We start from the raw sequence: 26,436 nt of genomic DNA on the forward strand, positions 1-26,436 counted from the left end.
AATAACATCTGATAGTCATTGTTTCTGGAAAAGTAGGCTTTTGGGAACAAATGTTTTAAGTACTATTTGATATTCACTGCCCCTATCAGTGGGAGGCAGTTTGTCATTTGAGATAACAGACTATGAAAACAAACAATGAGGATTCAGATCCAGCCTGTATTACTCATTGCTGTGTGACCTTGTGCAGGTTACTTAACCTCTCTGTGCCTTCTTTGCCACATCTATAAACTAAGGAACATATTGCCTGTGTCATTGACTGCTCTAAGCATTAAATGAGTTGATATACAAGAAGCTCTTAAAAGAGTGATGGGTACAGAGTAAGCACTCAATAAATATTAGCAGTGTAGCTTATTACTCTATGTTCAGAGAAGCTGGTGTCAGAAAGTGCCACAATATCCACCCATGGGTATGCTAGTGCGTGCATAACTAATGCTCTTTTCTTCCCTGAGTGATGACCTTGGGGATTGTTGTGGTGTTCCGATATCCTCCAGGGTAGTGACTGTGTTCTTGAGTTTTAAAATATTCCTTGGCTTATGGTCATCTACTGCCGGCATTAAAGCAATGCCCAGCATTCTAGCACTGCTGAATGGGCTATGTAAAAAAGGGGGGAGGCAGCAGGCTGCCTCTAGAGCAGCTGTTGTGGCAAATACCAACTGGGGCTACTCACAGTCAGGAAGAGCCGGGGAGTGTTGTGTGGGCCATGCAGCCTGTCTTAGGCAGTGCTGTGTGGCTGTGTGGAACTGTGAAACAGCTGCAGCTGGCAGGCCAGCCAGGGCTGGTGTGAAACAAGATGGAGTTGCTCTTTTTGAGACAGAGATCTGGGCCAAATGGGACTCCGAGTGGCAGTGTCATGATAAGTAACAGTCCCTTCAAAAGCTACAGCGTCAAATGAATAGGCACATTCCATGGAGTTTTATATGGAAAGGGCTCTTGACTGCCTGCTGCGTCTCTGCCATAGCAGCCTTCACAGATGTGGACTAGGAAGAGCTTGGCCGAGAATACATCATCCAGGTAATGAGTGGATTTAGAGTGATGGGACTTACTCCCTTCGAATATAGATGCAAATTATACAATTAGAATGAAAACTCTTTTTCATCTCCTCCTTACAAATCTTGCTTCAGTTTCAAAGACTCCATTTATACCCCTTCCCTCAAAATTTTAACTGAAAGTTGCTAATTAACTCAGGTTATTAAAATAAGTATTGAAAAGATAAATAAAATAAGCATTGATCTAGTCTCAATGTTCTAATAATTCCTAGAAATAGAAATTGAAAGAAATTTTAGTTAGCTAATACTTTTTAAAAAAGATTCGCTTGAGAAATAATGCCAACATTTTAAACAGTAGAAGTTGGCTCCGACATCTGTGTCTCAGCAGGGTCCGCCTTCCCTGTCCCCAAGGGAAGCTCTCACTTCCTAAGTCCTGTGACCCTCCCCTTTCCCCTTCCCTGCCAGAGTTAACTGCTGGGACTTTACAAGAAAATATTAAGATTGATGTGAGCCAAGAGATTCATCGTTGATAACACCTACTGCTTTACTGAATTCATTTATTCGTTCTCCTCTCTTTTGCCCAAATTCTCCCTAACTCTTTGCCTTTAATTCCTTGGGCACCTTTTTGGAACCTCCGCTATCGGTGTGGCTAATATCTCACTGCTGCAGAGTAAGAATATGAATATGACTGCATCCTTGTCCACCAGGCACTTACGGTGTATTAGGAGGCCTAAGGCAAGAAACAAATGTAAGAAGGGCCAAGCAGATCGTAACAGTGCCATCACAGAGTTGCAAAAGAGGGAATGAATCAGGATGCTGAAAGGAAATCTAGGAAAATGTCATCAGCGGGGCAGCCACAGAGGATGAACAGCAGGGATAGGTGCTAGTAGGCTGTGCCCCGGGATTGCTCCGACAGGGAGTACTCTGATTTGAATTGTAGCAGCGAGCAGTGGGTGATGATGGAAAGGTCGGTGAGCACTCCATGTTGGAGAGCATCCTCAGGCCCACTGGCCCACAGACTCGCCCCGGAAGTCCCTGGGAGCTCTTATCAAACCTCAGGGTCGGGGATTGGTTCAGCTAGGATCTTAGCAGATGGTAAATAATTTTGGCTTTGTGGGCCAACTCTGTTTCAGTAGCAAAAGCAACGATATGGAAATAAAGTTCCAATAAAACTTCATTTATAGAAATAGGCAATGGTTATGTTTGCCCCTTGGGTCCTAATTTACTAACCCTTGATCCAATCAGGTAAACTGAATGTTTAAAAATATAAAACAACAAAAGTGAGTTCAACCAATAGGAAATAAAGTAATTCTAAATCTATTTAATTTAATGGATTTCATAATATTTATTTGTAGATATAGCTCTAGTTTCTCTCTCGCTTTCTTATATATGAGGGCTGTTAAAAAGTATCTAGCCACATATGCCTCTATTTTTTAGATTATATGGCTGGATACTTTGCAGACGTCCTTCATATACATATGTGTGTGTGTGTGTGTGTGTTCTGATTTGTATATACCCCTCTTCAGGATTATTTAAGATGATGCTATACCAATTTTACTTTAGTATGGCATAAAACTTGACAGGTAATGTGTCTTGAGTGTCATTTCTTGATGACAACCCTTCCATTAAAAGTAATAATTTACCTAATTTCCTAATAACAGACTGGATATTAGAGGCAACTGCATTATGACTATATAATTGTATAAATTATTCTTCCTGAGCCCTGATGTTTAGTCACCTTCTAATTATGCTTTGCCATTAAAGAATGTTATGATCTAGCTTAGAGTCCCTAAAATTTCAATAAGTGGGTTTTTCTTCAAAGTTTAATTTAAAAAGATTTAAGAAACTTGCCCAACTTTGTAGATTTTGCCCTGTCCTGATATTCATTAAATTGGTTCTGCTAATGTGAAAGTCCTTTCAAATATGAAAAAATAAAGCAAGAGAGAAAAGTTGATTATTTCTGTAATTGGATTTTTTTCTTGAATAAAATGATTTCACCCACTTTATCTTTCTGACTTAGGGGATGGGGGCTGAGTTTTCTTTCATATTGCAGAAAGCAGCAGACAGAAGAAAGTATAGTCTGTTCCAAGGTATCAGAATGGTGTTTGGGTGTAATTAATTACTGATGCTGAATATACTCTGGCCCCTGCTTTCATTCCCAAATCTGAATTTCTACTGGGTGCAAAATAATTTCATCCAGGAAGAATTCTAATTACTTTAGTAATTATCATCTTATCTCTAAATGGAATTCAGACATTTGCTGTAGTTTATGAATGTTAGAAATGTTTCATTTCCTTTTCACCTTGAATAACAGAAAAATACACATTACTGAATCCAGCTTCAGTGAACCTTATAATTCATGTTACCATAGAAACAGAAAAGCTCATATAAAGATTGTGTTAACAGTACCATAGATAGTAAATACCTTCACTTTAACCAGCAATATCATAAAATGATTTTAATAACAGATGTATAAAAATTCTGTGAAATTTAATATGGTTCCTTTTAAATATTATAACAGTGTTATCCAGCATGCTTGCTTTTAATTTTTAAAGCAATATCCTTGGTCTTATGTAAGGCTTTGTGCTTATTTCAAAATATTTGCTGTGGAATGCAAGCATAGTGTTACAGAATAATAAACTTAATTATAGTATTTATTTAACTTTTAGTTAGCAGTGATGACTCATTTGATTTTTGCTTGAAGTCAATCTGTATATTCTGGATTTATACCAGATTTAGAAATGTAATGGATGACACTGAGTTTTGGGTGTCACCTCACTGTCTACCCCTTTTTAGCCTGTTTGACCGACACATTTCTTTCTGGATTTCAGAAACAGTTTGCCTACATTTGATCAAGTTTTACCAAAGGGATTTAATATTTGGCTTTTGTTTGGCTTGGATCATTTTTTGTTTGTTGGTTTGGTTTTTGCCATTTAAATTCTGATCTCTCAGAATGTCTAGAAATCTACAAAGCTTTAGCAAGCCATTTGCCGCTTTATCCACGTATTTCTTCTTTTCCTTGTATCATACCTTAAAAAAGTTGTATGTGCCAAATTTGAACTGAATGACCATCACAATTTTTATATTTGCTTATTAGAAGTAGTTTTATTGGGCGGCGCCTGTGGCTCAGTGAGTAGGGCACCGGCCCCATATACCAAGGGTGGTGGGCTCAAACCCAGCCCCAGCCAAGCTGCAACAAAAAAATAGCCGGGCATTGTGGCGGGTGCCTGTAGTACCAACTACTTGGGAGGCTGAGGCAAGAGAATCGCCTAAACCCAGGAGTTGGAGGTTGCTGTGAGCTGTGATGCTACAGCACTCTACCAAGGGCAATATAGTGAAACTGTCTCCAAAAAAAAGTAGTTTTATTACTTTCAAAGAGAATTATTTAAAAACTGCTACTACGTTTTTCTCAGAGAAAGACCATAAAGGGCTATAGCTCTGATTATAAATATTATGAATAATTAGTATTACTTGTATGTTAATGTAGGTTTTGCCTAATATTTGAGAACATATTCAAGCAAATACATTTAAACTTCTCTCTAAAGGCTAGGAATTTTGGAGGAGTTCTACTGTGAAAAAGATCATACCTGTTCACTGATAGGAATACATTTATATTCTTAGTGTATTCAGTTTTCAAACAAAAAAGAGTTGATGTTTTTCTATACCTTTTTATTAATTTCAAATATATTACCTTATCCTAAGGGAATGTGAATTGTGTAAATATGTTCCCATTAACATAGCAGAATGGGAACACAGGTGAACTTGATGCCTTTTTTTTTTTTTTTTTTTTTGAGACAGAGTTTCATTATGTTGCCCTTGGTAGGACACTGTGGTGTCACAGTTCAAAGCACCCTCAAACTCCAGGACCAAAGCAATTCTCTTGCTTCAGTCTCCCACGTAGCTGGGACTACAGGTGCCCACCACAATGCCCAGGTATTTTTTTTTTTTTTTTTTGCAATTGTCATGGTTGTTTAGCAGGCCCAGGCCAGGTTCGAACCCACCAGCCTCAGTGTATGTGGCCAGCACCCTAACCACTGTGCTACGGGCACTGAGCTGATGCCTTTTTTTTTTTTTTAAGACAAGCATAAAACAAAGTTTATTTAGGAATAGAAAGGTAGGTTTACAGAATAATAGCAAGATACAGGCTTACAGAAAGATATGTTTGCTATAGATAGCAAATCCACTTCCATTACCAAGGCAAAGAGGCTGAATTTGATGGTTTTGATCAGTATTTCTAACAGAGAGTATTTAATATAGGAAATTGGTTACACAGATACTAAAAGACTGGAAAAGCAAAACTAGGGAGATGTGGTAACTAGTAGGACTAACTGTAGGCAAAAGTTACTGCCAGCAGGGCTGGGAGAAGAGAAGCGTGTGTTGCTAAACTCCTGCTGCCTCAGAGGCAGGAAGGAGCCACTTCCAGAGACAGAGAAGCTTCTCTCCCACTGTCCTCTTCCAATTTCCTGTCCATGCTTTCCTTTCTCAGGACCTAACAGGAAGCCAGCTGCCAAAGGAACCTAGGAAATGTACATTTTAGGATTCCTAGCTGCAGCAGTGCAGAATACTTGAGTATGACACTCTAGGACAGTAGGCCTAGCACCCATTTTCATCATCTCCGAAATAATTGACAGAGCTGGGGCTCATTTCACATGAATGACTTTCTTTTAAGTTTAACCATATGAAATTGATGATACTTGACTATTTTTGATTTGTTCCCCCTCTCAAGAGCAATAGATCCAACTTAGAGATTCTACTAAATCTACTGCTGCAAAGATGATTATTTCTTGTTGTTGTTGTTTTAGTTTAATTAATCAAGTTCATTAGCCCATAAATCAATAAAGTGTTTAAATAAAGTGTTTTTAAATACACTATGTGTTCCTTGGTCATAAGCACTCAAGAAACGTCACTTTTATCAAATATAGTAATCTTAGAGTTATGCCTTCTTTAAAGATGGAGGCTAGTTATTCGCGTGACCTTTCAGATAGGAGTTATCTTTAGTGTTCTCAATGTTTATAGGAAAATATGTGATCCGCTGTTTCTGCCTCGGGACTATAAGAGGCCATTTAATATTATGTGAATATAATTAGTATCAATTTTTCCGTGAAAGTTTAATGGCAAATGTAAACTACATTAAGGAAATCTAAAGAAAGGTTTGTTTTGGGGGAGGGGGTTGAATCATAAAACGATGGTGCATGTAAGCATACTTGTGTAACGGGGCATTTTTCTTCTATATTAAAGAGAAAATCATTCTAAATTTTGAAAATATTTTATCAGTTGTGTAAAATTGATTTTTTTACAGTTTTAAAAAGCTGGCCAGTTAGGGCAGCACCTGTGGCTCAGTGAGTATGGCGCTGGCCCATATACCGAGGGTGGTAGGTTCAAACCCGGCCCTGGTTGAACAAAAAAAAAAAAATAGCCAGGCATTGTGGCAGGCGCCTGTAGTCCCAGCTACTCAGGAGGCTAAGGGAAAAGAATCACCTAAGCCCAAGAGCTGGAGGTTGCTGTGAGCTGTGTGATGCCACAGCACTCTACCAAGGGCGACAAAGTGAGACTCTGTCTCTTAAAAAAAAAAAAACTGGCCAGTTAAAATACTGACATATCTTGTTAGTATAAAATAACAAGTCTTAAATATTATTTGATGTAATATGACTAGAAATAAAAACATCTTTACAGATGTCAGAGGAAAATAAAGACAACTTCTACATCTTTAAAGATGATTATTTCAACCCAGATTAGTCAGATGAATCTTACCTTTTCTTTTTTAGAAAAATGTATAATACACATACTACATGATTAAATCAAAGGTTACCTATTAGCCTATGAAATCCATTTTTCCTAATTTTTTTGATTGATCCAAAAGCATTTATGGAAATGTTCACCAGTCTTATTTGAGTCTCAGAAGGCTTTAAGAATCAGAAGAAAACTATGGCCACTAACCCCAGAAAAACATTCAATTTTTTGTAACGTTTTTAGGGGGCCCATGTATACCAAGTAAGTAAACTTAGGGTGACATTTTTTCAAAAAAAAAGAACGGTGTTGGCAAGGCACTTTATTTATTTTGCATTCTTTTCATCTTTGTTCACTATAAGCATTCCTACCTGAAATGGCACACCACACATACACGGCCCTCTCATGAGTCTACAATAGAAAAAGTGATTCTAAGGACTTAAGCCATGAATACCTCAATTACAGAGGAAATGAACAGACCTGTGGACAGATGGTCAGATGAATGAACCGACAGATGGACAGACATTATTTATTTGAACAAACTTTACCAAAGAGAAAAGTATGTATAAAATTGCTATTGGTTGGTGACACCTGTAGCTCAAGCGGCTAAGGTGCCAGCCATAGACACCAGAGCTGGAAGTTCAAATCCAGCTCAGTCCTGCCAAACAATGACAACTACAACCAAAAAATAGCCAGGCGTTGTGGCGGGTGCCTATACTCCCAGCTACTTGGGAGGCTGAGGCAAGAGAATCGCATAAACCCAGGAGTTGGAGGTTGCTGTGAGCTGTGATGCCATGGCACCTTACCCAGGGTGACAGCTTGAGGCTCTGTCTCAAAAAAAAAAAGAAAAAAAATTGCTATTGGCCAATTGCTTTCTAAATAAAAGCACGTCTGAGCTAAGATTATCTTCAGTTTTTCTCTTGTATTGACCAGCATTTAATTGTGCAATCACTTTTAACATAATAAACTCCCAGAAACAAACTAAATGCCAGTAGGATTCCTTCATCCAATATTTTAGGACTTTTTGTCAGGATTCACTGCAGTCAGAATCTTATTCAGATCTAGAGCATTGTAGAATTTCTTGTAGTTTACACGTAAATCACCTTACCAAATGTCAGTGTCTTCCCATTTTAATTAATATGGTTTGTGATAAAGTTCAAAGTGGTCATGTTATAAAACCTCTCTGTATTTAAGTGTCTTTCCTATTCTGATTATATCTCCTTCTATAATTTTCAGCTACTTACCTGCCACACCAGGTAACAGAAGAAAGGGGAGCAGAAATATGGGTTGTAAGTGTGGGGAAAGGGGAAGAGTCCAGGTTCATGGCAGTTGGTTTTCTCACTTCCGTTAGTCTCTTAAGGAATGTAAAAGCAATTTGACATGTGTTGAGCACCTGCTGTATGCCAGCTGCTGTTCTAAACACTTTGCATTCATTATTTGATCCTCAGATGATCCAGGAAGAGATGTGTCCTGACCCCATTCTGTAGAAGAGGGTCCTCGGTTCAGTAAGCTAACATGGCTGGTAACCGAGGGTCTAATTCTGTCTTGGTCTGCGTTCTGATTTCTTTTTACTGACCTATTGCTTTCTCTCTCTGAGCCATCTGTAAATAAGAATAGTTACATCTATGTTTTTCTTGATGAGTGATGATAGATTGAAAACAAGAATCAGAATAAATTTAACTAGGTTATAACCATTTACGTTTTTAATTGCTTCTATATTCACAGAGTAGTAGAATAAGCCCAGATTGAGGTAAGGAGATTTGGGTTTGAATTCTGAATCCACCAGCACTAGCTGGTGACCTTTTGTAAATTACATGACCTTTACAGACCACAGTTACCCTCTCTTTAAAACACAGTTCTCAAGCAGGCAAGTTTTACTATATTGTAGTGAATTACTTTACAAATATTTTATTCACAGTAAGTTTTATTTTCCTGGAACTTATGGTCAGCCAATGATTATAGTATATTAATCTGATGAGTACATCAGTGATACTGGTAAGAGATAAGATTGCGCTGGATAGTGATTAAACGCTTCAGATCAGATTCCGCCTTTACCATTGACTGATTGTATATCTCTTATGCTCTACCTTTTGAATCTTATTTTCCTATGAGGATTTTTCCCCCTTTCTTATGGAGACTGACATAGAATCTATTTTATAAGAAAGTTGCATTAAACAAGATGTAAGTTGTTAATGTTTTGTTTGGCACTTAGTATTACATAATGATAGTTGTAATCGTCTTTCTGACAAGGTTATGATAATAGCTGATACACGTGTGTGCGTGTGTGTATACTGTGTGACAGGCACCATCCTGAGCAATTAGTACACGTATTAACTCATTAATCTTGTCTATGAATACTTGCACTATATCCATTTTATACAAAAGGAAACTGAAGCATACTAAGGCTAAGTAGTTTGCCCAAGACCATGCAGCTAGTTAGTAGTGGAACATGTAAGTAATGCAAGGGAAGATTTTTCTTTCAAATATTCATGTTACAAGATTAGGGATGAACTCCTAAGCTATACGAGTCTTTCTTTGCCTTCTTGACTCGCACGGCTTTTCAACCTTCATCTAAATGTGTCAGTGCTTCTCCTGTTTTAGCTCAAGTCATTTAAGAATTTTCCTCATAAAATGGTGAGAACAAATTTAGAGTTGCTGAAAATATGCTTAAATTTATTTGAAGATGTTAAATTCTTTTCAAATTTCCTACTTCTTTTTTTTTTTTGCAGTTTTTGGCTGGGCTGGGTTTGAACATGCCACCTCCAGCATTTGGGGCCTGGCACCCTACTCCTTTGAGCCACGGGCACCGCCCCCTACTACAGTCTTGATAGGATGACTCTCTGTTGTCTTATGACGGTACTTGGGAAATAGGTTCACGTTTTCCTTCTTCAACTACTTTCTGATTTTATTTTCTGCACCTAATTCCTTTACGCCTTGTTTTTTATTATCTGTGCCTTTTGCCCCTATGTCTTTACACTTCATTCTTTGATTACATCCTGTCAAAAGTTCAGCTATTAAGATTTTATAAAAGAATATGTTTTGGGGATTTCCTGCTATCTTGCTGTCTTCAGAAAGTGTTTGGGTTTGTTTGTTTGTTCGTTTGCTTGTTTTTTGGTTTTAACAGAGTTATTGTGGATATAAGTTATATAGCATACAAAAGTCACCCAATGTAAGTATAGAGTTTGAAAATTTCTAGTAAACTTACACAATTGTGCAACTATCATCACAATTTAGTTTTAGAATGCTTTCATTTTGTCAAAAAGTTTCTTAATGCCTATGTGCAGTTAATTCCTACTCCCACCTCCATGCCAGGCAGCCCTGATCTAATTTCTGTCTCTTCTAAGTCTTACTTCTTCTAGAAATTGCATATAAATGGAATCACACAATAAGTAATCCTTTGTGTCTTCCTTTTACTTAAGAATGTTCTTGAGGTTCATCCGTGTTGGTGCGTGTGTCAATAGCTGGTTCCCTTTTATTTGTATGTAAATTTCCATTGAATGGATGTGAACATTTTGTCTGTTCATTCACCGTTGATAGGCACTTGGACTGTTTCCAATTTGGGGCTATTATGAAGATTGCTACTATGAAAATCCACAGCCAAGTCTTTACTTTATGTGGATGTATGTTTTCATTTCTCCAGGATAGAAAGCTAGGAGTAGAGTTTCTGGGCCTCAATAAGTATATTTTTAACTATTTAAAAACTGCCAGATTATTTTCAAAGTGGCTGAATATTTTATATTCCCACTTAAAATGGATCTGTGGGATCTTACATGGTTTTAATTTTCATCTGTCTGATGACTAGCGATATTGAGGAAGGTTTTATGTACTTACTAGGTATTCACATATCTTTCTTAGAGAAGTGTTGGTTAAAATCTTTTGGTCATTATATGACCATATTGTCTTCTTATCTGTGAGACATGAAAGTTTTCCATATAGTTTGGGCAGAATTCTTTTTATCAGCTAATGTGATTTACAAATATTTTTTTCTATGATCTATAGCTTATCTTTTTATTTTCTTAATAGTATCTTTTAAAAGTTCAATTTATTGATTTGTTCAATTTTTATTTTTTGGATTGTGCTTTTGATATTGGTAGTATAGCTAAGAAATATTTGCCTAACGCAAGGCCACAAAGATTTTCTTACATATTTATTTTCTTCTAAATGTTTAAAATTCTCACTATTACATATGGGTCTGTGATGCACATAGAATTTTTTTGTGTCTTGTATAAGGGCCTAATACTCTGCATTTTTTTTTTGCATATGGTATCTAATTGTTTCAGCACCTTTATTGAAAACACTTTTTCTCCTCCCTTATTAAACTGCATTGGCAATTTTGTTGGAAACTAAATAACCATATATGATATACAGACATAATTTTGGAGACCACATTGTTCTGTGAATCTGTCCTTACACTGATATGACACTGTGTTGATTACTATAGCTTTATAGTAAGTTTTTAAGACTGGTTCATTCATTCCACCAACTTTATTTTGCAAAAATTGTTTTGGGTCCTCTAGGTCTTTTGCATTTCCAATTAAATTTTAGGATTAGCCTGTCAATTTCTACAGAAAAACATGCTGGTATCTTGATACCAGTTGCATTGAATCAGGATACCACTTTGGAGAGGCTTGCCATTTTAATATTGAATCTTCCAATCCATGAAAATGAGATATTTTTCCTTGCATTTAGATATTCTTTAATTTTTCTCAGCAAATTTTAAGACAATCTCCTTACCGCTAGGTGGCTGCCTCCCTTTTGGCCCTAGGAGGTACCTCAAAGTCCACTTCTCCTCAGCTCCAGTAAAGAAACCATTAGAGTACTGTCCTTCAGGAATGAGAGAGTTCCCTAAAGGAACATCCTGGCAATGTGGGAAGGTGGCCTAGGGGTTCCTGCCCAGGGGATGAACCTCCTAAAGCGTGGTGCTGCCAAACAGCCACTCCGACTTAGCAACTGGGCATGTCCTTTAGCCCAGTTACAGGGCAGAGTTCCCAGGGCTGGGGTGGTAGTCCCGCCTCCTGGCCTCCCTTCAAGCACTTCCCATGCTTCCTGTGAGTTGAGGCAGGGTGTCTCCTGCCAGAGATGATGGGGAAGCTGGTTGTCCACCTCAATCTGAACTATTTTCCAGTATAGCAACAATAAGTTGGGGAAATTTTTTCTCTACTCTTGGTGCCAGGCAGAAAGAGAGGAGGGGTATCACAGATATAGAAGTCAGATTTGATTCTTTTACCATCTACTTGGAGTTTTTTCCCACTTGTCTCTGTTCCCAGGAACTGTCTCGTCTTCATATTTGAGTTCTGGGGATATTTGTCATGAAAATCTTGGAGCCTTGTACTTGTTTTTGGTTTTTCGGGTGGGGGATGAGTCCAGCTTGCTTCTGCACCACCATTTTTGGAGCTGGAAGTCCTTTAAAATTTTCTTTAAATTCTTCCTGTTTTTAGTATGTAGCTTTTACTCCTCTGTCAAATCTATTTCCTAAGTATTTTTATGCTATTATGAATGGAATTGTGTGCTTTATTTTTCAGATTATTCAGTTTATTACTAATCTTTAAGAATACAACTGATTTTTATATTTTGATCTCATACCTGCAGCTTTGCAAATTCACTTCATCTGGTACATTCATAAGATTCCTTAGATTTCCTGCATGTAAGAGCATGTCACCTGCAAAAAAGAGTTTACTTCTTTATTTTCAACATACATGCCTTTAATTTCTATTTTTTGTTTTTCTAAACTGACTAGAACCTCCAGTAATAGAGTGAAGAACTGAGAACACAAATCCTAGCTTTATTACCAATCTTAGTGGAAAAGCATTTCATCTTTCACCAATAGATATATTAGCTGTGGATTTTTCGTAGCTGCCGTTTATCAGGTTAAGTGAGTTTCTTTTATTAAATATTCTTATTTCCTGAGAGGTTGTCTTTTGAGTGTTTGATTGGTCAGCTGACTTTTTCTACATTTATTAAAATTGCCACGAGGTTTTTATTTTGTTTTTATTCTTTTCATTTGGTTAATTTGCTAATATTTTGTTGAGAATTATTGCCTCTGTATTTATGAGGGGTGAGGGGTGTGTGTGAGGGGTGTCCATCCTGTGGCTTGTGGCCCACATGCGGATTATGTGAGGACATTTTTGCTTATCTCTGGTGACGGATATCAGGAAAATTATTCACAAACCTTTTTCTTTTTTACTAATCAGCTTTCATTAGTGTTTGTATATTTAATGTGTGGACCAAGCAACTCTTCTTCCAATGTGGTTCAGAGAAGCCAAAAGGTTGAACACCCTTTAGTTTACTTTTTTTTTTGAGACAGAGCCTCAAGCTATTGCCAAGGGTAGAGTGCTGTAGCATCACAACTCACAGCAACCTGCAACTCCTGGGCTCAAGCAATTTTCTTGCCTCAGCCTCCTGAGTAGCTGGGACCACAGGCACCCACCACAAAGCCCGGCTATTTTTTGGTTGTAGTTGTCATTGTTTGGCAGACCCATGCCAGATTCAAACCCGCCAGCTCCAGTGTATGTGGCTGGCACCCTAGCTGCTTGAGCTACAGTTGCCACTCCCTTAGTTTACTTCTAATCTCTTCTTCTGGTTTTTATGACAAGGTAAAATTATTTTTGTTGTTGTTGAGACAGAGTCGTATTTCGTCACCCTCGTTAGAGTGCTGTAGCATCATAGCTCACAGCAACCTCAGACTCTTGGGCTTAAGACATCCTCTTGCCTCACCCTCCTGAGTAGCTAGGACTACAGGCGCCTGCCACAATGCCTGGCTAATTTTTAGAGACAAGGTCTTGCTTTAGGTCAAAGTGGTCTCAAACCTGTGAGTTCAGGCAATCCACCCAACTCACCTTCCCAGAGTGCTACCGCACCTGGCCTAATGCTGTGACTATTAAATGAGTTCCTTTACTATCTGTCTTTGAAATAGTTTCTGTAGAATTGATTTTACTCTTTCTTAAATGTTTGATAGAATTCACCATGATGCTTTCTAGGTCTGGGTGGTTTTGTTTTAGTGGCAAGACTTTAAATTTGAATTTTTGTAATCAATACTATTCTATTCAGATTTTCTGTCCTCTTGAGTGCTTTTTTATAATTCACATCTTTCAAAGGATTTGCCCACTTTATCTATGAGAAATTTGGGGGATAAAGTTGTTCATAATATCCTCCTAAGTAGCCTTTTAACGTTAATAGCTTCTGTAGTGGTGTCTTCATGCCTGAAGTTGGTCATTAGTATCTTCTTTTCTCAATTCAGCCTAGCTAGTACTTTGGAAATTATATTGATTTTTTTTTTAAGGTACACCTTTATTTTGATTGATTTTTCCTCTTTTTTTCTGTCTCACTAATTTCTTTTATTATTTTCTTTCTTTGTCTTACTTTGGATTTGACAAATTCCTCTATGTTAGTTTTTTGAGATGTAAGCTTAGATTTTTCAAGGTATCCTTTTGATAGACATTTAAATCTATACATTTCTCTTTAAGCACTGTTTTAGCTATATACTGTGTATTTAGATAAGTATGATTTCATTTCTATCAGTTCAAGATAGTTTTCTCCCCCGCCTACCCCAGTTTACTTTTCCCAAAAATAATTGTCTTAGAATATATCTTTTTAGAATAAAAAGAGTTTTAGTCATGTTTTTTGCTTATTCTAATAATTTTGATGAGTCCAATTCTTTGCTGATCATTTTTTTTTCTTTTGACCTATATAGCGTGTGAATTAGTCTTATTTTATTCACTTGTGAAATCTGAATCTCGTAATTTATTGTTCTAAAGAATGAAATAAAATCATCTTTGTTCATATTTTTCCCAGTGAAAATCTTGAGATGAATTAAAGCACATTTTAAGTAATATTTTAAATGTTCAATGTGTAGGATGCGTGTATTTTTACTCGTGGTAAAATAATTAACTTTTAAAATATTTATAGCTTTCTTAAATCCTAGCCTAAGGCCAGCAAATAGTTTGTATGGTCTTTACATGTCCCTGTTAGATCTTCATAATGGATCGTATCACTGCTTCTGACAAGGTCAGATGTGTCATTGGAATCTTTCTAATTCCATTCCTAAGTGAGTTAATAAAGCCACTTGCCAGTAAATACTATAAAACAGGAGAAAATAATGAGTCAAAATCTCCCTGTTATTTAAGCTAACTGAACATTGTCATTTTTATCTTTCTTTCAGAATTATTTTCTAAAACTAGTAGAGAGACACAAATAGAGAAAATTTTTAACATTTAAGAGCACATATTACCTAGTAATTATATACATTACACTCACAGCTTCAATAAATTTGTGGAAATGATCATTAAAAAAAATAGTATTTTGAAAATTTATGGTATCTCAAAAACAGCATTTACTCAGAATTAGCATCTGAAATATTTGGATTAATATTCTGTTTTGCACCCTTTATTATAATTTACTCTTAGCCATTTAAATCATATGCTATCAATTTAGAATTTGACTTCTTTGATTTTCTCGTATACTGAAGAGAATTATTTGCTAGGCAAATTAACAGCTCAAATGAGATTTCAGTTGGTTCACCTAAAGAGCCAAATTATTTTCTAGAATGTAAGTAGCATCATTTGCATGTGTAAAATTAATGTATAGATGAGCCTCATCTAACATTAAGTGGGATCTCTACTTTAAAATATTTTGTAAGCAATCAGTTTATATTCTTATATACTTTGAAACCTACTGACCTACTTTTACTTTTAACTATTTTCTTTTCTGAGACAGAGTCTCACTTTGTCGCCCGTTGGTAGAGTGCTATGGCGTCACAGCTCACAGCAACCTCCAACTCTTGGGCTTAAGCGGTTCTCTTGCCTTAGCCTCCCAAGTAGCTGGGACTATAGGTGCCCACCACAACGCCCGGCTATTTTGTTGCAGTTGTCACTGCTGTTTTTTGCTGGCCAGGGTTGTGTTCAAACCCACCACCCTTGGTATATGGGGCTAGTGCCTTACCCACTGAGCTACAGGCGCCGCCCTTTACTTTTATTGACTAGTATAAGTCACTAACTCATAGTGGCCTGCCTCCTTATCAGTCAGCGTCTTAGTACATTATCAAATATACCCATGCATTGAACATCTCCTCCCTGAACATTTATTATGGCTTTTTAAAAAGTCTTTTCTTTTTCACTGTGGACCTTAAGGCCAAAGTAAGCAGGTGTTACATAAAACTGAGCTCAACCATCATGGATCAAGAAGGATGGGAAGGAAGATCAGTAAGGTACTTTCCTTTGGGAATACCCCCTCATCTAGTGCCAAATTCATTCCAGTATATAGCGTGGGACAATAACTTGTGTTTCTGCAGTATTTTGCAGGTAGTTTTGTTTCTAAGATTTATTTTTTTAATTTCCTAGGACAGATTGGCTTTTCTCTGTCATTATTTGCTGTGATCGATTACTTTTATTTTTAGTTGTGGATTTCTCTTGATCAGGAGTAGTTAAGAAGCAAGTATAAAACTAGCTAATTGAAAATAATTCACATAATTTTTGTTTCACGGGCTTTAGTCTAGAAAAATGGTCTTCTTATCTATAGATTACTATAAAAGCATATGGCGTTTATGACTTTACAGATATAATTGTGAGAATTACCCTTACAGAAGAAAAAACTTATAATTTTTTAGCAAATATACTGTTTTATTTTGTCTCTTCTTTTATTTATTATCACAGAGAAAATGTCCCAGGCCTTGGAGTTTATCTTAATAAATGAAGTTCAGCCAAATTAATAACTAGATGAGAATAGGTAGAAATCAGGAATAAAATATTTCTAAAATAAATGTGTCGTACTTCTTTCACACAGGCATTAAATTTAGTAGTATGTATGCGAAGTATGGAAAGCTTGTGCTTTATGAAGCTGTTTCTATTAGGAATCCAATTATTTAAATTTGCTCATTGGTACATCTCTTGTTCTCTCTTAAGCCCCAAAATATCTCACATATCTTAATTAAGTGAAATGTTTTATTTGTCCATATAGAACTGCATTTAGGTGATGGGAATATTGATGTAGGTATTTATTTAATGATTTGAAGTATTTGGAGCATTTTCCTTGTTTCTCATGCATTCATAGTAATACTGAAAAAAAAATTTTTTTTTTTGCAGTTTTTGGCCAGGGCTGGGTTTGAACCCACCACCTCTGGCATATGGGGCCGGCGCCCTATACCTTTGAGCCACAGGCACTGCCCCTGAAATTTTTTTTAATATTGTGAATGTTCTTTTATTGTTCTACTCTTAAAATACAATAGGATGTTGTAGCGCACTTTGGGGAGAAACTGACCACAGAAAAATGATTTCCAGAATTCCAAATTTAACTTGGGTCTACCAAAAACAAGGCTGCTTGCTGCTTAATCACATCTATGATAAAAGCATGTAGTGCTTTCTTTTTAAGTATGAAAGGACAGCAAGAATTAGTACTGCTTGGTGGAAAATCTCAACCATGGATGAGAGGGTCCAAAATTGACAACAGCAGGGAGCAGAAGAAAAGTTGCAGAAACTTTAATTGATATCCCCAGATGTCAAGAACAGTTGTAGCATCTCTAAAACAAAAACTAGATTCTATAAAAAGGAGGATTGGAGAAAGAATAAGAGTTCTGAGAAATTTAAACTATAATGTTGAATTAAATTGTTTTCAATAGAAGAGTTGGAAGATACACTCAAGTACATTTACTAGAAAATAAAAAGACAAAGAAGGAAAATAAGAGAAAAAGGCTTAGAAGGTAAATCCGGTAGTTTCAACTTTCAAAGGAGAGGAATCTCTGACAGAGGAAAATTATATAAGAAATTATTTAAGAAGATTTCCTAGATCTAAAGACCATAAGTCTCCAAATTGTACCTTGTAAAAAGATTTAAAGACCCCCAATCTTGACTCGGTGCTATAATTCAGCAGTTAGAACACCAGCCACATGCACCAGGGCTGGTGGGTTCGAACCCAGCCCAGGCCTGCTAAACAACAACAAGAGCTAATAGCCAGGCATTGTGACAGGCGCCTATAGAACCAGCTACAATGGAGGCTGAGGCAAGAGAATCTCTTGAGCCCAAGAGTTTGAGGTTGCTATGAGCTGCAATGCCATGGCACTCTACCAAGGGTGACATAGTGAGACTCTGTCAAAAAAAAAAAGAATAAAGACCCCAATCCAAAGCAAACTGACCTTAAATTTTAAAACACTGAGAATGAAGTAAATATCCTAAAACCTTTCAAAAATAGAGTCATGTGTGCTCATGTAAAGAAATGTATATCCATATGAATCTGGACATCCTTTCACAATTTTTCCCTTAAAAAAAAAAAAAGAGCAGTGCAAAATCCTGATGGGTAATATTTTCAACTTGAAGTGCTATGCACGACCTTACTATCAGCTGTGAGGGCTAAAACATGTTCAGACCTGCTGAGACGACAACAACAAAATGTCCCTGGTACTCTTCTGAAAGCACACTCCGGGAGAACGAGGGAGTTACTCAAGAAGACAGGATCCAGGAAAAAAAGGGAGTTGGGAGAAAGATACCAAGGAGCTGTAGCTGGAATTTCTGTCTGTGGTGGGTTCTTGATGTCAGGGTTCAAAGAATGAAACCATTGACCATGCCAGTAAGCAGAAGGACAGAGTGTACTGAAACATAAAAGAGACAGATAAGCGGAGGAGGGGGGAACAGAACCTCCATTGTTGGAGTGGGGAACGCACGTGGGAAGCCTAGCTGGGCCTCCTGTCTAGGGGTTTATATGCAGCTTTTGCTATCCTGTCTGCAGGGAGGTTGGAGAATATATGTCCGAGACATGTCTCAATTGGCCAGGGACCTGTAGACAGAAAATAATCCTAAAATTAGGGAAGGAATGTGGTCCTTGCCCCAGATGAGACAGTAGGGTGTGTGCTCCCTACCCCAGGAGGAACCTGCCGGATGAGACAGCAGTCAGGCTGCTTTTTTTGTGACTTTGTTTTAGCCTGGGGGGCTTGGCTTGGAAAGGGCCCATTTGTGCTTAGAGATGGGGGGAGGTGATGAGACTAATTTCTGAGCTCATCCAGGCCTAGAAAATGGGGTCCCTGGCCAGCCCTGAATGGGGGAACCTTATATCAAAGCGCCATTCAAAGATGGCAGCCAGTTCCTTGTAAAAGCAATAAATACTTGGAGAAAAGAGTAGCATTTCTAGGGAAAAAGTGACTAGTGAATTACATAATAGATTGACTATTTAGAAAATAGTATCAGTTTTTGATAAATCTGATGTAGCTTCTGGAAAACATTAATATAGGTACATAGAATTAAGCAAAAACTTTAAAAAGAGGTAATTGTTAACTCCAGGAAAAATTAAACGTTGTAGAAAAACCAAACTTAATTTCGGTGTGCCAGTTGACTCTGCAGTGAGCATTATATTTGCCATTGTACCAATGGAAGTAGTATGTTATTAATTTAGCTGGAAGTTGTTCAGTGATTATTTGGGGGGAGGGTAGAGATAGAGCAGTTTAAGAACTAAAGTCTCACTTACCATAATAGAGAAGTCAGTAACTATAGCCTAAAAATCAATAAATCTAGAAGTAGCAGAATAAGCATCTATTTTTAAATGTGGAAGAAAGAACAAAGAAACATTTAAAAGAATTAATAATGGATGTTTCTAGGAATAGCAAGGGGCCACTGTTTCTCATTTTAACTTTTAGTGTTTAGGGTTCTTTTAAACTATTTGCAACTTTCCTAAAAATAAATTCTAATTACCAAAAAAAAAAAAAAAAAGATATTAAAAATGTCAGGGAAATAGAATAATTATGGCTTGTAGTCAACTTTATACATTTTTGTCTCCTTATTTTCTAGAGTTCCTGGAATAACTATTGCTACAGATATTATCTGTGGTTTTCCTGGAGAAACAGATCAGGATTTTCAAGAAACAGTGAAACTTGTTGAAGAATACAAATTCCCAAGCCTCTTTATTAACCAGTTTTACCCAAGACCAGGAACTCCTGCTGCAAAAATAGAACAAGTTCCAGCACAAGTGGTAAGGCATTTTCCTTGTAAGGTATTGTTTTTTTGCCAATAGCTACAGAAATGCAGCTGTACTACCTACCTTCCCGCAACTTGTGGTATAACCCCTTAAGTTACCAAATACTGGGAGATTTCCAGGTTGGGGTCAGGATGAGTTAAATCGCTGTAGGTAACTAAAATATAACCACTGTTTTCTTCCTTTGAAGAATGAGATTTAGATGACTTTGAGAAAGATTTTTTTTTTTTTTTTTTAGTAGAGACAAGGTCTTGCTGTGTTGGCCAGGCTAGTGTTAAACTCTTGGCCTCAAGCAATCCTCCCACCTAGGCCTCCAAAAGTGTTGGAATTACAGGTGTGAGCCCCTATACCTGACCAAAATTTTTAACTAATGTCCAATATTTACCAGTGTGTAAAAGATATTTTAAAATATGGCAACATTTAAATATTTGTGAGTAAATGAGCTTTATATTTACCCTACTTCTAAAAGAATGTGTTACTTGTTGGAGGTCTTATGGTTTTCCGACTTACTTCTCTATGGGATAGATTTGATGTTATATATCTTCCTACCTGTCTGATTTTTGTTCAGGTGTGTGTTGCTTTCACAATGAGCCTCCATTTAATTTTATCCTTTCATACTCATAGATATATTAGAATAAGATGGCTCAAAATTAATGTAAGTTTGAGATCCAATAAAAGTCAACTGTTGTCCAGCATGCCCCAGAAAGTAACGGTCTCAAAACCAGTATCTTAGTTTCTAGATTCATTAGGTAAATGTGGGAACAGATAAAATAAACCTTAAGAGGAGACAGAATTTTCTAACTGAAAATTTTCTGTTGTTTCTAATAAATAAAATAATAATAATAATAATATATGTATATATACACACAGGCACCCCCATCATTAACTTTCTCAAATTTTTCATGAATAAATATGAAAACGAATAACTCAGGGCTTGCTGGTTTTTTTTTTTTCCATTATGCCATATGTGCCTATTAAACACAACATACACTGTAATAGGTATTTTTCAAGTCTGTTTTTCCCAAAATCAAAAGGGAATATCATAAAGCCAAAGCGAATAGCATTCTTTGTTTTACGAAAAAAAACAAAATTATTTTAATTGTATAAGTTTCTAGCAATATACGATTTAGAAGATACTTTGAAGATAGACCATTTAATTTTCTTCCTAACTGAATCAATGAGAAAAACAGATTATAACACCACAGATAATTAAATTTTCACAAACATAAAAAGAACTCAAATTAATTCATCCTCTTTTATATCCAAAGTATATATTATTGAGATACAGCTTTCATACAGCAAAATGGACTCTTTGGGGGATGCAGGTCCGTGAATTTTGGCAAATGCATGAAGTAGTGTAACCTGCTGTACACAGTCAGGATAGAGAACAGTTCTGTCAGCCACCTGTAACTTCTCCTTACCCTTTTGTCCTCATCTGTTCTTCACACCTCCAGTTCCTGCCAACTACGAATGTATTTACTGTTTTCATAGTTGGAGACATTCTCTTTTAAAACTCTACTTCTTTCACAAAAAAGCGTTTTCCATTATAATATACTTTATAAAAACATATATGGCAGAGCATTTTCATAAAGTGATTACCTCCGTGAACTACCAGTCAGATGAAGAAATAGAATATTGCCAGTGCCAGAGGTCCCTGTCATGACCTCCATTGACCCTCTCCTATTCCCCAAAGGAAACTACTGGCCCTCATTCTAACACTATACAAGTTTTGCTTGTTTTTAAACTTGATATAAATGGAAGAAGGACATATCTATGTTCTAATGTTTAAGTATTGGAAGTTTGCTTTGTATGGTTTGGTTTTGTTTAACATTATATGGGTAAACTGTCTGCCTTAAAGGTAGCTGCAGTTCTTTCATTTTCATTGCTGCATAGTGTTCTATAGCATGTGTATATCAGTGTATCCATCCAGTTGTTAAAGGGGAGTTGGGTATTTGCAGCATCCCATGTTAATATTGCAATGAATACAGCTGTCAACATTCGTGTTTTTACCTTTGTCCCAGTCATGTGTAAACCTTTCCACCGGGTGGTTAGCTAGGAGCGCAGTTGCTACACTGTACACAATGAAATTGATCTGCTTTACTAGATATGGCCACATAGTCTTTCCAAACAGTTGATTAAATTTACAACCCCAACAGCAAGGTATAAAAATGCCAAAAGCTTTATATCCTTGCCAGCACTTGACATTGTTATGTCTCTAGTGGTAGCCATTCTGAGGGGGATGCAATATAATTCTATTCAAACTATAATATATTCTGTTTTAACTAATGATATTGAGCACCTTTTATGTGTATAGTGGCAATTTGGATATCCTTTCTCATGAAGTACCTGTTCAAATGTTTTGCCCAATTGTCTGTTAGCTTACGAGTTTAATTTTTCCCACCCCCTGCTTTATATTTAAAAATAAAGTATTGAAGTATTTTAGATACAAATTCTTGGTAGGTTGTAGTAATTTAAATATCTTCCATTCAATAACCTGCCTTTTCATTCTTTTCATGGTGTCTTTTGAAGAACAAACATTTCTAATTTTACTGTAATAGAACTTGCTACTATTTTCCTTTTTGTGTTAGGACTTTTTGTGTCCTGTTTAAGGAATATTTGCCTTTTCCACACCAGTATGAAGACACCCATAAATACACTGTTATAGAAATTTTACCATTTTTGCCTTTTACCTTTAGATCTAAAATCAATTACAACTTATTTTTAAGTATGAGGTGTACTTGGGGTGGGGATAAGTTCAAAGTTCTTTGGGGTTTTTTTCCCCATGAAAATACCCATTTGAGTCCGTGCCCTTTACTAAAAGTCTCATTTTTTACAGGTTCCTTTAGCACCAGTGAGGTGTCTGTACAGTGTGGGTCTGGCTCTGACTCCGTTCTGTTCTTTGGTCTGCTGCTCCTTCTGCTGAGCGGTTATACATGATCAATTACCGTAGTTTTATAATAAGTCTTGATATGGGCGCTATAAGTATTTCAACTGTGTTTTTTCTTGAAAATTGTCCTAAATATTCCTGCTCCTCTGTTTTTCTTTATTTGTCAAGTTTCACCAAAAATTGTGCTAGAATTTCTTTTAAGGTCATATTGATCCTGTAGATTATTTGGGGAGGGGGGTAATTGACTTTGTAATAATATGAAATTTTCTGTCTATTTTCATCTTCTCTAACTTTGATCAAGAACATTTTATTTTCTATTTACAAGGCTTTGCATATTATATACTAAATGTATTCCTACACATGTGTTCCCTTTGATACAATTAAAATGGTTGATTTTCATTTTTTCATTGCCACTACTTAGAAATGTGATTGTGTAAATATACTTGTTTTTACATAATTCACTTATTAATTCTAGTAGCTCTTCTTTCTGTAGTTTTCTTTTAGATTTTCCATGTACACAGTTATGACACCTGAGAGTTACAGTCTTTTCCCCTTGCCAGTCCTCATAACTTCTGTTTCCTTTTCATGCATTATAGCGCTGGCTAAAACTTCCCATACACTGTTAATTGAGCATCTTTGTCTTTTTACCAACTCAAGGGAAGAGTTTTCAGAAGTTCACCTTTTAGTGTAAAAGTTAGCTATAGTTTTATAAATATGAAAATTCCTTTCTATTTCATAGTTTCACAGTTTGGGAGTGTGTATTGATCATGAACATAGAATGGAATTAAATTTTGTCACAGGCTTTCTCTTCATCCACTGAAATAATGATATGGTTGGATATTTTTTCCAAGTCTGTTAATACAATCAGTTACATTGAATGATTTTCAAATGTTAAATCAAACTTGCATTTCTGGAATAAACTTTACATATTACTATTGAAACAGTATATCTGTTGCTTTGATAATACTTTGCTGATGAGAGATACATTTTATCTCTTTGTTTGTGAGAGATCTATAGTTTTCCTAAAATGTCTTCTTAATTTTGGTATCAGAGTAATACTTGTCTCATAGAATGAATTGGGAAATATTCCTTCCTCAACATTGTCCTGGAAGAGTTTGTAATAGAATTGGTATTGTTTCTTCTTTAGTATCTGATGGAATTACCTACCGTGGTACACAGAATTCTTAAGTTATGCCCCAAATTCCTTTATTGCCTTCTTAACCCCAGGGTATACACCCTACATGTCCCTGGGACTATGAATTTGATTTTTGTTCTGCTTTGTTGAATCATCTTCTGCTTTTCCTGAAAGATACACATGGTTTTACATCTGAGCAATTTTCTCAGCCTGACCTTACCTCTAGTATGTTAAGAGTTCATCAGCCCCTGTTAATTTTGTACTGTGTCTTTCAGTCTACGCTCACAGTGGGCTTTTTTAGGTTGGGGTTTGTTTGTTTTCTGCAACAGTTTTCTGTAGAGTTTTGTGGGTCCTTCCTGGGTTTTCACTGGAATTTATTTACTCCATTAGACAAAAGCAGATCTGTAGGGAATGATCCTGGCTCTACCTAGCCTCCTGCTGGGAGGGCTTTTCTTTGTATTCATCCTGCTTGGGATTCTTAGTGCTTTTTCACTCTGTGAAGTTTGGAAACCTCAGGCATTCATTCTTCAGATAATCTCTTTACTTTATTCTACCTCATCTTTCTGTGATTTCAGTTTTCGTGTGAGGTATTTTATGCTTCGCATTATCTGATATATGCTTTTCAGTATTTTGTGGTTTTGTTCTCCTTGCATCTGTCTGGATATTTTCTCTTCACCTGTTTTCTAGTTTCCTGGTCTTCATAATCATCCTCAGGCCAACAGCAGCAGCAGCAGCCCTGCGTGGCCCCTGGGCAGCAGCGATAGTGTCACCTGTGAGGCTGCTAGGAATGCAGATTCTCAGGCCCTACCCTGGCCCTGTTCAGGCGTCGTCTGCATCTCCAGGGGTTTTGTGTATACATTAAAGGTGGTGAAGTGCTGTTCTAGTTCACTAGTTCTTTCTACATTTGTTTTCAATCTACTGTCAAACTACCTGTGGAATTTCTAATTTTAGTTAATTTATTTTTTACTTGTAGAATTCTGTTTTGATTTTTTCATAGATTTCAATGTTCTAGTTAAAGTCTTCATCTTATTCTTTGTACTTTTTGAACACATTACTCAATTAACTTAAAGTCCATTTGAAATTCTCTAATATCCGGATCTCATGTTGGTTTGTCTCTGCTATCTTTTTTGGTTTTGTTTGTCTTGATTCTCATCATTGTCTCCTCTCTCCCTGTACTGGGCAATTTTTTATTAAATGATGATCATTTAGCTGGGTGCAGTGGTTCACACCTTCCACTCTGGGAGGCTGAGACAGGTGGATTGCCCTGAGCTCACAGGTTAGAGACCCCATCTCTACCAGACATTGTGGTAGGCACCTGTAGTCCCAGCTACTCAGGAGGCTGAGACAAGAGAATCAATTGCTTGAGCCAAGAGTTTGAGACTGCTGTGAGCTATGATGCAACAGCACTCTACTGAGGGCAACAAAGTGAGATTCTGTCTGAAAAAAATTTTTTTAAAAATTTAAAGAAATGGTGATCATTGTTTATTTTAAAAAACAAAACAAAGCCCTATGGATTCTACAGGGAATAGTTAATTTTGCTTTTACAAGATGGAAAAGTAAAGACTAATTACTATCTATATGAAATTGATTTTTGAAATTATTTCCCACTCTTTCTGAAGATTGGTTTATTTCTGGCTTGCTTGTACTTGGTCAGGGCAGTCACTGGCATGCTGGTAAGTGTTTAACAACACTCAGGAGGACGGATTCTAATTAGTAGTGTCTGGCAATTCCCATAGTGTAAATACTTCCACTGTTGCCAGTTTCAAGCTACCAGGGAGTCATCACTGAACATGGAATTGAATGGAAGAGCTAGACACACAGAACTGGCTCTCCTGAGCTGCTGCAAACTGGATCTGACACACCATCAGCTGCAACTCTTCTGAGGCCTCAGCTGAATTCTGTGGTTGCTTTTCTTCATCTCTAGTTTTTGCTTCCCTAAGCTCTTGAGAATACATCAGGCATTCTCAGCCTCATAGCTTTTGCTTGCCGGCTCATCTTTCTGCTACGGGAAGTCACTAAATACTGAGCCAAGGAGAGAACAGAGGACCCTGTGGGCTCTGCTCCTCTCTACAATCTCCATCCCTCAGGTCCTCACTGCCTTGGTTGCTTTTTGATGTTCAAATAGTACATATTGTACATTTTATTCACCTTTCCTAATTGTTCTTGGCAAGAGCATTGGTCAGATACAAGCTAGTTTGCCTTAGCCAGAAGCAGAACTTATTGCATAACATCAGCTTTCAAATGCCTTTTTTTGGTCTTGTCTTTTATCTTCTAAACACAGCCCCAGAGCGTCTTGCTCATATTTTTAGACTTCAGTTACCCAGTTCTTTCACAGCAGTAATATTTTTGTTTTAGTTTATGTTTTAAAGCAGTTTTAGGTTCAAAGCAACATTGATCAGAAAGTATGTAGAGTTCTTGTGTGTTTCCTGCCCATACATGTGCACAGCCTCCCTTACTGTCAACGTCCCACACCAGAGTGGTACATTTTTTACAGTCAATGAACCTTCATTGACATATTATTTTCACTCAAAATCCCTGATTTACCTTTGGGTCACCCTTGGTGGTATACACTCTGTACACTCTGTGAGTTTTGACCTTCAAGTAACCCTTGGTGGTTACACTGTGGGTTTTGACCTAAGAGTCACCCTTGGTTGTGTACACTCTGTGGCCTTTGACTTTCGGGTCACCCTTGGTGGAGTACACTCTGTGGCCTTTGACCTTCGGGTCACCCTTGGTGGTGTACACTCTGTGGC

General features: G+C 36.9%; 1 protein-coding gene across 1 annotated transcript in view; it reads left to right on the forward strand.

The window, feature by feature from the left end:
* CDKAL1 (CDK5 regulatory subunit associated protein 1 like 1) overlaps window positions 1-26,436 on the forward strand; it is a 654,035-nt gene that overhangs the window by 481,373 nt on the left and 146,226 nt on the right. Inside the window, exon 11 of the mRNA XM_003788378.3 lies at window positions 19,478-19,658. Coding sequence (XP_003788426.1) covers window positions 19,478-19,658 — 181 coding nt within the window. The remainder of the gene's footprint in view (window positions 1-19,477; window positions 19,659-26,436) is intronic.

This window comes from Otolemur garnettii, unplaced genomic scaffold (genome assembly GCF_000181295.1).
Source record: "Otolemur garnettii isolate 467f Iridium unplaced genomic scaffold, OtoGar3 scaffold00026, whole genome shotgun sequence".
Classification (NCBI taxonomy): domain Eukaryota; kingdom Metazoa; phylum Chordata; class Mammalia; order Primates; family Galagidae; genus Otolemur; species Otolemur garnettii.